This window comes from Varanus komodoensis, unplaced genomic scaffold, assembly GCF_004798865.1.
Source record: "Varanus komodoensis strain SLA01 unplaced genomic scaffold, ASM479886v1 scaffold1, whole genome shotgun sequence".
Classification (NCBI taxonomy): domain Eukaryota; kingdom Metazoa; phylum Chordata; class Lepidosauria; order Squamata; family Varanidae; genus Varanus; species Varanus komodoensis.
In genome coordinates this window covers 84,309,125-84,324,101 of record NW_025335268.1, presented here as the reverse complement: position 1 = coordinate 84,324,101, position 14,977 = coordinate 84,309,125, and the positions used below count along the sequence as shown (strand labels likewise).

Below are 14,977 nucleotides of genomic sequence, written 5' to 3'. Positions count from 1 at the left end.
CAGAACAGGGCAAGTTGTACAGACTTAATGGGATTAGTTTCACAGGGTGCAAGGGAGTTTGCAGAATGCAACTGGGACTACTATGATTGAAGAGCATGGAAGAAGAAGAGTCAGCAGTTCTTCTTCTGGTCCCGGTTCAGGTAACAGGCAAAGGCTTAGGAGGAGGCACCCACTGAGTCTCCTAAGTGTGCCTGCGTTGCCCAGGTTCCAAAAGGGAAATGCCAGTGTGGCTACAATCCATGCAATCTCATGCAGCAGATGTACCCATGCTGCTCGGGCTATAAAAAAAGGGGGATGTATGGCCCATCAGGACTTGAAAGTTAAAACAGGACAAGGCCTGTTTGCTGTAAGACTCTTCTCCTCCCTAGATTAAATTGTCATATGGAGATATGAGTAGCTCCACCAGATACAGTTTGGGGCACCAGTGAGCTACATTGCACTATTTATACATTTTCCCCACCATTTAACAGTAAATAATCTCCAAACTTTCCAAATAGAGCAGGAGGCAGCTTTGAATTCATGCTACATTTCGGAATTCTCCATGCAACCATACTTCAGTAAATGGTCAATACCACTTCTCTTAAAGATTGACTTTTAATTAGCCTCTCCCTCCCTCCTTCTCTCATTTATTATTATGGAAGTAAAATTAATTGGGATGCACGTCCACCACAGCAGCTGCAAACCCTCCGACTTACAGGCAAACAGTCACCCAATACAGAATGGGAGGAGGCAGCCTTTGTCTCCACAACCTCCCATGCTGCATTTTCACTAGACAGACATTTTTTGGCCCATCTATCTTGAGTGTCCCAGAGGGGGAGGGAAGAAAGCTGGAGATGAATCAGGATAGCCCACAGGTTGGCCTTTCCAGTCTCTTCCCCCATCTGTACCCAAAGTTTTTCCAGCTTCAAACAGCGGGCCATGTGGTCTTCCCCCCATCAGCTGTGAGGTGGCAGGGTGGGCAGTGGTGTCAAAGTTCCCAGCGTCAAAGTCAGAGAACTGACCTTGCAAATCCAAACTACCCAGTGGCCCTGCAGCTCCAGCCTAGGGGGCCATAGGGTGGCTTCCTCTCCTGCTAAGTGGGTCAGTCAGAAACTACACAAACATTGCCCATTGTAACTGCCATACTTGTTCAAGGTGCTCATCATCTAAATTAATAGCTGTAGCTAAAATATTATCAAGGTATGCATAAAAATTACATATATATCTTAAGATGCTAAAGTCAGTACCTGGATCAGTAGCAGATATAATGGCTCCAAAGAAAAGACAATCTGTGTAGTAAAATTTATCTGAGAGCTGTCCTACCAGGTTCATTAATTTTACCACACCATACATAAGATTCCTGTTGGAAAAGGGATAAAGGATAAAATACGACTTTTAATTTCTGAATCTCTTTAAACCAGAACTTAAACTTATTCTACTGTATACTTTATTAAAACAAACAAACAAACAAACAAACAAACTTGCAATATGTACATTTCCTCTCTAACGAACACTATTACTGGCGAATGTGTAACCATCTTGACTTTCCAAGAAGGCAAATGGAAATTTACTCCCAAGCAAACAGACAGAAGATTACCACTCAGGATTTGCCGAAGGGGATGGAGGAAAGAAAGACTGTAAGAGGAACTCCCAAGCTGTGACTTTTCCCTTGGAGATGCTATGGGAAAGCAGAGGGAGTGGGAGAAAAGAGGCCTCCTTTTATAGTTGTAGACACCCCAACACAGGGAGAGACACTTTTAATTTTTGTTGTTCTGTGACACCAAGTCCGTTCCAACAAAGGGTGACCTTATGATGGAGTACTCTCCAAAATGACCTGTCTTGACAGTCTTGCTCAGCTCAAATTGTGGTTTCCTTTATGGAACGGAGTTGGTCTCATAGCGGATCTTCCCCTTCTTCTCCAGCCTTTGACTTTCCCTAACGTGATAGTCTTCTCCTCGCCTTCATGGAATCATAGAATAGTAGAGCTGGAAGGGGCCAAGAAGGTCACTGGGTCCAACACCCAACTGTTGCAGGAACCAGTTTACACCATCCCACTCAGATGACTGCCCAGTTTCTTATTTTAGTGTCTCTGCTGTGGGAGCGCCCACAACCTTTCTAGGAAACTGGTTCCACTATTGTATTGCTCTGACAGTTTGACAACTTTTCCTGATAAATGATGGAAACTTTTCCTTCTCATGATGCACCCAAAATACAACAGCCTCAGTTTCATAATTTTTGTTTCCAGGGAAAATTCTGGCTTAATTCAATCTAGGACTCATTTGATCATCTTCCGGCTGGTTTAAGGTATACACAAAGCTCCAGCACCATATTTGAAATGCACCTATTCTCTTCCTGTCATCTTCCTTCATTGTCCAGTTTTCACATCCATATCTATGATCCACAAATGGACATGCCATTTTCACCATGGCACATATTCTCTCCTCATGAGAACTCATCCTGTTCCTAAGCTTGCGGCTGATGAGGGGAGACCATGGCTGGAAGCGGGGACAGTTTGGGCACACAGGCAGGCACACTGCTGGGCAGCAATTACTCCATCGGCGCTTGCCATGAGAAGCCAGGGTAGCCTGCTCTGAGCTGCACTTTGGTAGTTGTCCCAGTGGAAGCACAGAATAGCAGAGACTCATCCTGAGCTTGCAGCTGGGGACAGGCTCCTGTACCTCAATGAAGCACCTGTCACTCATGGTGGACAGGGATTGTTTGGAGGAACAGAGTGGGGACCACACATTTTGTCTGTCTTCTAAGGTTTGTCAAAAATATGTGGACCCCTGCTGTGAGTTAAGGATAGTCCCAAACCAATAATGCCAATACAATTTTCTTTTCAGGTAGCACATTACAAGAAATTATGTAAACAGAATCTCAGTTCATCTGATGGTCAGGCAGTTGTGAGTTCAGACAGAGTTTTAACTAATATGAGATAGGATAATAAAGTTCTTAATATTATGTAACTGTTCTTCACCATCTTCTGCTAGTGCACAATTATGTGGAAAGTTGGCAGGTACAAGCCTGACTTTATATATAGGAAAGTACTATGGTCCCATAGGGTAAAAGTACTTTAAGAAGGTAACCAGGTTCACCTGCCTTTAACTGCACACCCATTTGAAAGCTTATTTAGCTTTCATGTGGAGGGAAAGAACCATTGCCACTGTCTATCAGTTTTGCCAAGATCTTCATATTTTATATGCAAACATACAAACCAGCCTAACTCATTGATCTCAGTGAATGAGTTGAAGCACAATTATATCAGGGATAAATGATCCAAACATTATGTCACACCCACAAGACTAAATGGTAAATCTCTACTCACCCAATAATAAAACAAGAGACTGCAGTTCCCAAGAAGGCATAAGTCAGAATAGACCCCAGATTTCTGAAGAAGTGCCTCTGAAGAGGACAGATGTGACACAAACATAACACAAACAGTCCTTAGGAAAGCTTTCCAAAGTGCAAAACAGAACACAGAACTTTTAAGCGATATTGTTGAGTCACATTGTTTGACTAATTTCAACTTTACTATGCAGACTGTCTGAAATATTTGGAAAACTGATATCAGTCATCTTATTTCAACACACTCAGCAACTGCCTGGTATAAATGGCTCAGGATAACCAAACTAAGACACTTTGCTGCTCACACCAATAGTTGCTGCCAATAGTTGCTGCCTTACGATACTAGTTTGTCAGAAGCAAGTAAGTTTGTTATATTTCATGTCATAACTTGAACTGGAATACTAAGTAAGACTCTGCCAGCTTCCAAACTCTAATAATTAGGTTAGAGGTTTAGAGTACACCGTTTTAGTAATAATGGGATTACTTCACCAATGTTAATAAATAGAAATATAGAATTGCTGTCAAATAAAAAAGACAAAATTGTTCTCATTTCATAGACAATCATGATCTTGATGATGATAAGCATGAAGGTTGTATTTCATGCAGCTGCAGAAAATCTATAGCAAAAGACAGCACTCTGAAGAAATAATCAAAGTCCTTTTGCACAGCATGGATGATGCAGTATGGAATCTGATGAGCATATTTTCTGCTAACTCCAGACTGAGGATTCCAAGCAAAAGACTTGCTTGGCATGTGCATGTATTACAAATACAAATGGGGAGAACCTGGCTGTAAAATCTGTGGAGTTAATAGCTTTGCCCAGGAATAATTCAATGAGATAGAACATAAAAGGAAGGCAAAACTGAGCTTCTCCCACTACAGTTAATGTCTTGGTGAAAAAAGAAGCAGCTTAAACTTAAACTTTAGAAATGGAGAGAGGCTGAGTCATGCAGAAACAGATGAATATGTAATTTCTATAATTTACATATTATAGAATTGCTACATTCCTAATTCTCTGACAAAGAAGATTTGAACTAAGGTCCAATCCCAATAGTCCAGCAATTGCACTACAGTGAAGTTCCAAGTGGGATGCAGCTTTCTCCAACCTGGTGCCCTTCAGAAGTCCAGGACTACAAATTCCAGCATTCCTGACCCGTGGTCATGCTGCTGGGATAGGAGTTGACATTCAGAACATCTGCAGGGCACCAAGTTGGGGAAGGCTGATGTGAATGAACAGAAATCTTACTGCTTTGGTTTTTTCACATGCTACTTGGCTTGTGCTATGGCAGTGACCACAACGTCATTCCAAAACAAGCCAGCCTCCTACTAACTACAGGGAACTCTCAGAACAGTCCGAATTTCAGTCTATTTGTTTTACTGCACAGTAAATATTTGAGAAGATTACAAGAGGGAAATAACAATTATAATGAGAGGCACATCTGAATTGCTGTAAAAGCAGGTTGTATCCACCTGGGCTCTGGATGTAATAGTGACTTCTTAAGAGAAGGAACCCCAAATTTATTTCCTGAAAGAAATTTCTATTAATTTATTAATGGCCTGTTAATGTTATAGACACGTTTCTATTGCAAGGAATGGAGACTGTGACTGCCAAGGTCTTCTTTTCTGAGAAACTCAAAACTTAACATAAGTTGAGGTAGCTTTTGGAATAGCCTACAGCAGCAAATGAAAAGGTGCTTTGGAAAAGAAGGGGCTGCAGTTGCAGTATTTCTTGCATGACACACACTTGCACAACTAAAAATACTTTCTGTTTGTCTCCACTGTATCCAGGCTGGACCCACTCGGTCATCATAAAGGTTTGTTTTAGGGATTCAGCTGTGGCAAGCACTGGGAGTGTAGGGGTAAAGAATTCTCCTATCTTATCATAGATAAGAGCAGCATTTGAAATAATACACTCCAGTATAGCATCAGTACAGAATTATAGGACAAATATGATAAGGAAGAGCTTGCTCTAAGAGCACCCCTACTGTAATATACAATGTCGAGAAGAGAAGACTGGTGTTGATAACTGTCCAGAAAAAAAATGCTTGTATTCAAAAGTTCAGCAGTAATGTCACATGAGCACCAAATGCTCAGGATTACACATACAAAATCAAAATCCTTCCAGGCAAGACAGCTTACCTTCTTCAAACTATAGCCAGCATGGAAAATAATGGGAGGCAGGAGGATGTTGAAGAAAACCTCTGGATCAAAAGTTACCTTTAAAAGGGAACAAAAGAGATTAGAAGAGAGTGAGTGAGACCAACGAGTGGTAAAACAGTTGGCTATCAAAAGCTATTAGCCGATGGATGTTCTTCGTCCATCCTAACAACCCTCAACCATATCAATTCAAACAGCAATAAAATGTGGCTTGGGAACTCAGGTTCCTCTGTGATAAGTTATGAAAAAAATTAGTTTTCTATAAAGAGCTACTTTTCAAGTATGTTCCACTGCCCAAGATGGATTCAGAACACCATCTCTCTTGGAGACCACCCGGAAGCTTCCACTGGCACAACAAGTTGCCACTTAATTGTTTTCCAGGTGCAATTCAAACTGTTGCCTTGAACCTAAACAACTTACGAACCTGGCTGTCTGAGGGACCCCCTATAACTTGTTATGAATGGCCACATAGGTCAAGATCCACAGAACTGTTACTCTCGAGGACAGTGTTCCCCACAGAAACCTGTGAAAGAGCTTTCTTCTGTGTTGCTCCCAACCTTATGGAATGTGCTCCCTCATGAACTATGATTGCCACCAAGTTTCTTGGCCTTCAGAATGGAAGTGAAGCAGCATCTTTTCAGTTAGTCTTCCAAAATATGCTGATTCTAATGTTCTTGATGTTTTTGCTTTAAGGTGTTATTGTTTTAAATGGCTGTTTATAGCCATGATGGATTTTTAGCAGATAAGACAGTATACAAATATTAATAATTGATAATATAAAAGGACCAAGAAGAACAATTTCTAGCATGCTACGGGCAACAGATTCCAGAAGAAGCAGTGTCTTACCAGAGCTGAATAATACAATGAACTATAAACAACTATCATGAACTGTCATGTGTTCTTCCACATATACAGCATTGAAAGACAGCAAACAGCACAGCACACAAAAACTGTTTTTATAGAAGAAGGTTAGCAAAATGTAGCCCTCACTTTGCGCAACATGTCATTCTGTTCCACGTTGTGTATTTTTCCAGGGCTTATTTCACCTTTTAAAGTATATTCAAAATATTTCCCACTGATGTTGACCAAGAGGGTGGTGAAAGCCCGATCTTCTTGGGAACAGCTGAGTGGCTTATCATGACCACTGGTGGGAGGGATGCCGTATCTCAGGATCACTCCAACAATCAATCCTGAAAGACACATTGTAAGAAACAAATTACACCTTATGGAGCATATACAGATTTTAAAACTGCATGTTCCTTGAAAACTTCTGAAGGCATCACAGATTCTTTGACACATTTTAATAACCCCGAGCATTTATATCAGACACAAAGAGACAGATCCCTGGGTATAAATACAACCTTCTTCTTAAAGATATATTGATATACTGCACCAGACAATTGATATGTCCAACCTAGTATTACCTACACCAAGCATGGGCAGATCCCAGGCTTGTGGGATTGACTCCGTATTTTATTTCTTGCTGGAAACTTGAGATCCACCAACTTATTGCACCGACTCATGAGCACAGAGATGACCTACTGTACAAGTACTGATCTGATTCTTACAGTTTTATTCAGGAAGAGTTAGATGCCTTTTTAATCTTGTTGTTAAACAATCGGGAATCAGAGACCCTTCAGTTTTCCGCAAATCATCCAGCAATCTTCTGGTAGATCTCAGCTTCCCTGCTCCCTGCCTGCTTCTGCTACCCATTTATACTAACTGGAAGTGGATCTCCCAAGATCTAGGCAGAGCCTTTCCCAATGCTGAAATCAGAAATGCAAGAAATTATATCTGAGACCCTGTAAAAGCATAGTGCATGCTCTTCCTCTCTGTTGTGGGCCTTATGCTCTATAACTGAGTGTTCAAACTTAGGGATTCTGGCAATAATTGTGGGCGGTGAGAGGAAAGATCAATATCTACTGCAGGGCATTATCCAAGAAACCCTAGTGCTGCCACACAGACTAGCATTTAGAAAAGCAGGTAGTTTTATTTATCCTCATGCATGTCCATGTTGCCAATTAAAAAAAAAAAAAATACATTGGTGTCCTTTTGGTCTCCCATCCAAGGGACATATCAGGGCCACACCCTCTGAGGTTGCAACCTATGTCACTTACCTGGGAGGAAGCTGCACTGAAATCTGAGGGACTTAGAAACATAGAAACAGAGCAAGTCAGAAGGGACCTCCCAGGCCATCTAGTCTGACCCCCAGCTCTAGCCAGCTCTGCTCACAACATGCCTACCATGTGCATGTGTAGCCTATCCTTGAACACCCTCACCGATGGGGCCTCAACCACCTCCTGTCGAAACCCATTCCATATCCTTGGGGTCCTAACTGTCAGGAAGTACTTCCTGGAATCCAAATTGAACCTTGGTTCTTTGAGTTTGGCATCTTGGTTCCTTGACTTCTGAGTCAAGGAACTATTCTATTTCTGAACAGAATCTGCAAGATTGGGTTACCAATTTCAGGAATGGCTGCAGCCTCCGAATGCTTTCCAGACCATTTACAACTCTCTCCCTTTTAAAGATTGTAATATATAACCATTTGACAGTTAAATGAAACAATTTTACCAGGAAATTAGCAAGTAGAATTGTAGCCATACATTCACAGTCAAAGGCTACAATATGCTACAAAAACACACAAAACTAAATCTCACTTAGGATCAGCATGGGGCCTCATTTTTATTTCACTAAGAGGAAACTTGAAATAAAACAACTATAAGCTGCAAATATCACAGATGCAAACTGAAATAAGAGCCCTGAGGGAAAACAAAAATAGCAAAGAACACAAGCACATGCAAAATGGGAACAAAAGATAAAGAGCTGCAGGAAGATGCAGGGATGTCACGCCAACACTACAAGACAATATTTGCTGCAAAAATTATTTTAGGTTACTAAAGAAATACCTTCATCTTATTGTTTGCCTGACATACAGAAGTGCCACAACCTTGCCACAGCCTAGCCCAGTGATGGTGAACCTTTTAGAGATCAAGTGCCCATACTGCAACCCAAAACCCACTTATTTATCGCAAAGTGCCAACACTGCAATAAAACCTGAATACTGAGGTTTTAATTTAGAAAAAATAACTCACAGCCAGTCCAAACAACTCTCTCTCCTTGGCAGCGCACTCACCGGCCATGCAAAAGCTCGGAAAGTTGTGGCTAATGAGTCGTGGCTTGTGACGTCACTGCCTGGCACCACTACTCTTTCCGAGCATGCGCATGGCCCCTATGTGCACTGTTATCTGATGCTTGGCTGCTGGGGCGATGCTGGTGTGACTTGGCTCATGTGCCGACAGAGGGCACTGTGTGCCCGCTGTGGCACATGTGCCATAGGTTTGTCACCAGTGGCCCAGGCTGATAACCTTCCCTAGGCTGATGGCCACTAAACAGTGGCCTTCTCCTTCACTCCAGCCAACATGGCCAATGTTAGGCCAGGCTTCCTCAGTTCTGGTCTAAAGTATGTGGAAGGCACCACTCCAGGGAAGGGGAGGCCTATAAGTTTGGACAATTTGAACAATCAAAACACATATGTTGAAAGTTGCAGCCAATTCACTCTGTTAAATCTATTTACTCTTTCACTTACCCCAACAGGCATGAACCCAATGTGGCAGAAGTCTATTTTGAACAATTCAGTCATAAAAAACAATGTTTGCAAGATACATAAAATAAATAATTGTCAAGGGATATTGGACTAGATATCCAAATGGTCTGCTCCAGCAGGGCATTTGTTCATTTTAAGGAGCTATCGACAATACTTATTTAATCATTCCATTACCTCAGGCAATCATAGTCCAGAGGAGGAAAGACCTAGGAATCTCTAGCACAAAATTCTCAGCATTTTCAGCACATTGCAAGTCCTATCATTCCACGGGAAAAGCCCCAACATTTCAGCTGGCAGCAAACCAAACCAAATCCACAGCACAGAACTACCCTTAAGGTAATTAATATCTTTGTGTAAGTTGTACAATGGTTTCAATAGATGAAAGAAATTTAGATACCAAAAGGAAATCTCATGGCAGGTAGAAAATGTAATATTAAACCATGCAATGGATGGAAAAGCAGGCACAATCAGAAGAACACAAAAAGGATCCTGTCTTCCATTATTTTCCAAATTTGGGAAGGAAGTCCACTGTAAATGTTTATCTGCATGCTTCCCTAACCTGATGTGCTCTCCAGGTGTGTTGGGCTGCAGCTCCTGCAATTCCCAGTCATGCTGGCCAGACATGATAGAAGTCGCTGTCCAACTCATCTGAAGGGCACAGCAGGTTAGCTGGGCAGCAGAAGAGGGATGCTCACAGTATATTATGCTCTTTGATCACCTGGAGTGTGATCAGAGGGCACAATAAGAGCAAGTTGCAGAAAAGTCTTACGTTTTTCAAGGCCAATTATCTGGTACGGGTTCCAGAATTCTCTGGAGGAGTAACACAATCTGTCTGTCTTGCACCCCCTGAGGAATACCCTGGTTTAAGCTTCACAGAACTTTGATTAGGCCTTGCCATTTCATCTCAGATATTTACATCTGGAAGAGAGTTGGTGTCAAGGGTAGGCGTACTCAGGTATCTGCTGAGGATTCACACCCTACCAGGATCCCATGATAAGAGCTTGTGGGGTACTCCTCTTCTTTCCTTGCTTGTTCACTTGACCCTGGCTTTGACCCAAGCAACATGGTGGTAGTGGTGACGGGAGAGGTACAGGGGGAGGAACATTACATGCCACTGTCCACTTATTCATTGGCTCTCTCTCTTTCCATATGAAGCAAGAAAAGAGATGAGGAGGAGGAGATAAGAAGAAATAGCAGCTGGTGACAATGATGACAAGAAGGTAGGCTCATGGAGAAGGGGGCCATTGAGAATGTCTTCCTCAGGGCCATCACAAATATAGAAACACTGATCTGCAGCTTCTTTGTCACTTTGCTCACTACATGATATAGTTCAGTATCCAAGCATCAAACAGTTAATAGAAAATTAATATGCACAGCAAAATGGCATAAGAAATCCAATGTACATCCGGTAGCCAAATTAAGGGTTGTGGCAGACATATATTGCACAATTTTACTGAACTTTCCAGCTAAACTGCTGACATGAATAAGCAGTTAGCATAAATCTAGGAAAGCACTGCGTCTAAAAATAGAGCTCCTATATAATAACCAATTTACAAGCATAATAACTAAATATAATAGCTCACAAGACACTAAACTGGAGAGCAAGTTAGGAAACCAACCACAATAAAAATTGTTTGAAGACCTTCAGGAAAAGATCTACTTCAAAAAGGGAGACTGAGCCGTAGGTTGGGAATTTCAAGCTGCCGAATTATTTTCCACTACTGAAATACTTCTATAACTATTGTTAGCACGATGAAGCCAAGGTTCTCAGCAGTATGAGAAAAATGATTCTAGCCCTTATGATTAATGGAGGCTAAATATGCTCAAAGTAGGCTAAAACTGAAAGTCACATAACAGTTCAACAATGGGTTTTTTCCCCACATCTTTTTCTAAACGCTTGGTATAACTGCGGGCCAAGGTTTATTTTTAAATGTTTGCAGTTCAGAGAGCCAGAGGTCTTGCTCTGTGAAAGGAGATTAGATTCTTCCTTCTTTACCCAACACAGCAGGCTTTGTTTCTGTTTGTGCCTCTCTCTCTCGTTCAGCAAGTCTTCCCTGTTTTTGCACATCTTGCAAGTGGGGTAGGAATGGAGAAAGCAAAAGATATAACAAGGACAACTAGAGGATGAAACACACAGGAACTCACAGAGGAACTAAACCTTACCCCATGTCCCCTGTTTATACAAAATAAACAGATAAGAGTAAATAAAGGTCTCTTGTTCAGTCAAACAGAGTGTCACAAGCATGTCATGGAAAACAGGAAATGTGCAGGCTAAAAATGATTAGGTCTTGAAACCATCTCACAGAACTAAAAGACCCAAAGGAAGAGGAGTCACAAGCAGGTATACATTAAAATTTGTAGGGCATACATAATAAAACATAGGATTGAGAATGTGCATCCCACTTTTCCTATTTCCTTTTTTGGCAGCTTACGCAAAGTTATCTCATGAAATGATGTTCCTTTTTGACATCGGTGTGGTAGAAGGAGAGCTTCAGCAATAGCAAACTTCAAGCTTTCTGATTCTCTGATAAAATAGCAGGTTCCTGATGATGTTCTGAAAGTCTTTTTGAAATGTTCCACACGGGAAGTGAGTATCTATGAGACTTTCTAGATTCCTGCCCGCATAGCTGTTTGCTCTGCTTTTCTCAACATCTTAAAAGCCAATGCTCAGGTGTGACTTGAAATCACCCCAGAACAATCACTACTGATACAGTGCCGGTGGGCTTTGTTCTCATCAGAGCTGGTGACAAAGGTAGGCATGGGTGAAGGGCTCACACCCAGAAATCACCTACAATGCTCCAAAGAAAAATGTTTGGCAAATGCACACCCATACATTAAGTAGGGAACACTATGTTGCTCAGAGAAAAAGTGGGTAACTTCTGGTCCTCCAAATGTGTTGGTCTACAAATCCCATAGCCCCAATGGTGAAGGATTTTGGGACTTGTTGTCCATCACATCTGGAGAGCCCTGGGTTGCCTACTGCTGATCTAGAGGCTGGATACTTCCACAGAGTCCTGTTCCATAGAACAAATGAGGAATGCAATCATCAAGGCACATACTGGGCCAGAGAAGCCTTTCGCCTGCAAGGAAATGTTATATTTTTTATTTATAGACGATTTCTGTACAGAATCTATTTGCCTTACATCTTCATGAGGCCTTCTGCAGGCTTATCATCAACAACTCATTCCCTCACCAGCAAGACATGATATTCCTCTAGGTATCCTTACATATACTCATCAGGTACTAAGCATGTGAAGTTCAGTTCAATAATTTGGTTAAGATACGTCTACACCTTCTATGAATCTTACACCCTGGAAAGATTTTACATCAGAGAACCATACCCATATCTTCTTGCAGTGAATGGGTTTATGACTTTTAATATATATTGGCAGCCTTTCAGGATTAACTTGCAACATATTAAAATATAAGATGTCATTATAACATATTACAATCCATAAAACTGTAATTATAATAGGATATCAGCTGTTAAACAATGACAGCAGAATAGAATAGTATAATTATGACAAAGCAGCCACAAGGAATGGTATAAAATTAAAAAGAACAGCCATTCAAGCAGAGCACTAAAATGTCAAATTCAGTTTGAAATAATAAAAAGGCTGTATGCTTAAGGCAGGAGACACATAGGGAGAGGTCATCCAGAGGCTTGGGCTGTAGTGTCACCAGTATGGTACTGACACTCAGCTCTACCTTATCTGTGCATCAGGTGAGGCAGTAATGGCTCTGAACTGGTGTCTGGGAGGGCTAGATCAGTGCTCATAGCTTAATTGTAGCTTAATCCAGACAAGATGGAGGTGCTGTTGGTAGGTGGGATCTCTGTCCAGAGGGAGGATATCTGCCCTGTCCTGGATGGCGTTGCCGTCTCCCTAAAGGACAGAGTATGGCCCTTGGGAGTACTCCTAGACCCAGAATGGTCTCTGGAATCCCAAAGGGCAGCTGTAGCCAGGAGTACCTTCCATCAACTTGTGCTGATAAACCACAACATCCCTTTCTGGATGGGCAGAACCTAGCAACGATAATCCATGCTCTGGTTGCCTCACATTTGAACTACTGTATGTGGGGCTGTCCTTGAAAATGGTCCAGAAGTTCAATTGGTACAAAACAGGGCAGCCCATCTGCTGGCAAGGATTGGTGGACAAGAACACATAAGCACAGTCCTTTATTACCTTCGCGGGTTACCAATTGAAGTCCGGACCCCCTTTAAAGTCAGTGTTTCCATTGACTTACAAAGTCCTAAAAGGCTTAGGGCCTGGACATCTAGAGGAACGTCTCCTCCTACATATACCTACCTAGACCTTAAGATCAACCACAGGGTTTCTTCTCTGGGAGCCACTTCTAAAAGAATCAAGGAAGGTGGCAATGAAGGGAAGGGCCTTCCTGGTTGTAGCACCCTGACTATGGAATTAGCTCCCCCAAGAGTTACTCCTAGTGCCAACCTTTTATACATTTCAGTACCATGCCAAAACCTTTTTTCTTTTCTCAGTATTAGTCTACTACTGTGTTTACAAATGGCCATTTCTTTCTTGAGAAAAGCTCCCAAATTTTCCCTTGTAAGAAAGTTGCTTCATCTTCTTGAAGATGTTAGCTGCTGCTTCTTTTTGAATTGGTGAAGAGGCCCAGTACATTTGTACTGCTTTTTTCCCTTTAATGTATACACTACACATGGCTTTATGATGTCTCGCTTACTAAAACTAGCATGGGTATTTCCTTCTTGGTGCTGCAAATGAGAGTTGTTGATTTCAGTAACCTGTTTCACTATTCTCAACCATTCACTTGTGGCCCTTTTGCAAAGCAAAGAAAATACTACTGCTCCAGTGGGCAGAAAGCCAAGAAGCAGCAATACATATATACGTATTTAAACACAAATATTATGATCCAGATCACATCAAAGTTTCAATTTGTAAATATATTGGGGTTCATAACTGTTTTGTGGCACAAAGTTACTGTAAAGCTTGTTTCTGTTGCATTACATGCCATTTCTAGGATACTGGCCAACACCTATAAATAACTGAATTTGCCATCTACACAGCAAATCTGCAGACAGTTCATGTTACGGAAGCTCAACCATAGCAGTTTTTTGTACACACATAGTTCATTTTTTTCAGATGAAAAAATGTTCTGAAAAAGGCTGCAAGAATAAGATTCTTGGAGGCTGTCAGAAAAAGTGCTCTAGCTGGAAAGCACCTCAGCCATTATTGACATCTTCTTCTGATCAAATTACAGGGAATTGTTCCCATGGACCTCCATGAACCAATCCTTACGCATCTCCACCCCAAGACAGATTAGCTGCCTAAAGTACAACTTGGGCGCCCCATGATCCTTTTTGTTCTGTTTATCTTTTAGCCGACTGTATCGTCAGGATACATGACTTTTTGCAATGCTTAGCCAACTAGCCTTGGCTCAATCAAGTGGGCAGGAACCAATTCCAGTGTAGGTCCAGCTCATCAGCCACTGCTCCCTTTTATTCTTGGTTCTGAAGCCCATTTTATTTGGGCACTCAGTGCTTATTCCTGTTCCTCTTCATTTAACTCTCAGGCCTGTTCCTTATTACCTTTCCCTAACATTCTCCTAGCCCATGTTGATATGGCCAGAATCTCTTTCTCTTCCCTTCTCTTGAATCCCTTGTTGTCTTGTTTGCCCAGAGACAACCAAGTTACCTTGTGTATCTAGCCAGAGCATGATCACAGCCACCATTCCCATGAAAGTTCTCCAGCCAGGTTCTGAATTCAGCACAGCTCATCCTCTTGAGCTCATTACTTTGCCCTATACATGCTCTGAAGTTTATGGAAACCATGATCTTTGGTATAAGTTGCTGACTCCCACATCAACAGGAAACTGGAAGTGTTGTGTTATTGTTATGAAGGTCTTAAGTAA

General features: G+C 41.7%; 1 protein-coding gene across 2 annotated transcripts in view; it reads right to left on the bottom strand.

The window, feature by feature from the left end:
* The window catches only part of SLC9A7 (solute carrier family 9 member A7), a 52,637-nt gene that overhangs the window by 23,649 nt on the left and 14,011 nt on the right, over window positions 1-14,977 (bottom strand). For both annotated transcript variants that reach the window (XM_044433083.1, XM_044433090.1), the window contains exons 2-5: window positions 6,472-6,671; window positions 5,464-5,541; window positions 3,305-3,381; window positions 1,227-1,339 (exon numbers count right to left, since the gene is read on the bottom strand). In XM_044433083.1, the coding sequence (XP_044289018.1) occupies window positions 1,227-1,339; window positions 3,305-3,381; window positions 5,464-5,541; window positions 6,472-6,671 (468 nt within the window). The remainder of the gene's footprint in view (window positions 1-1,226; window positions 1,340-3,304; window positions 3,382-5,463; window positions 5,542-6,471; window positions 6,672-14,977) is intronic.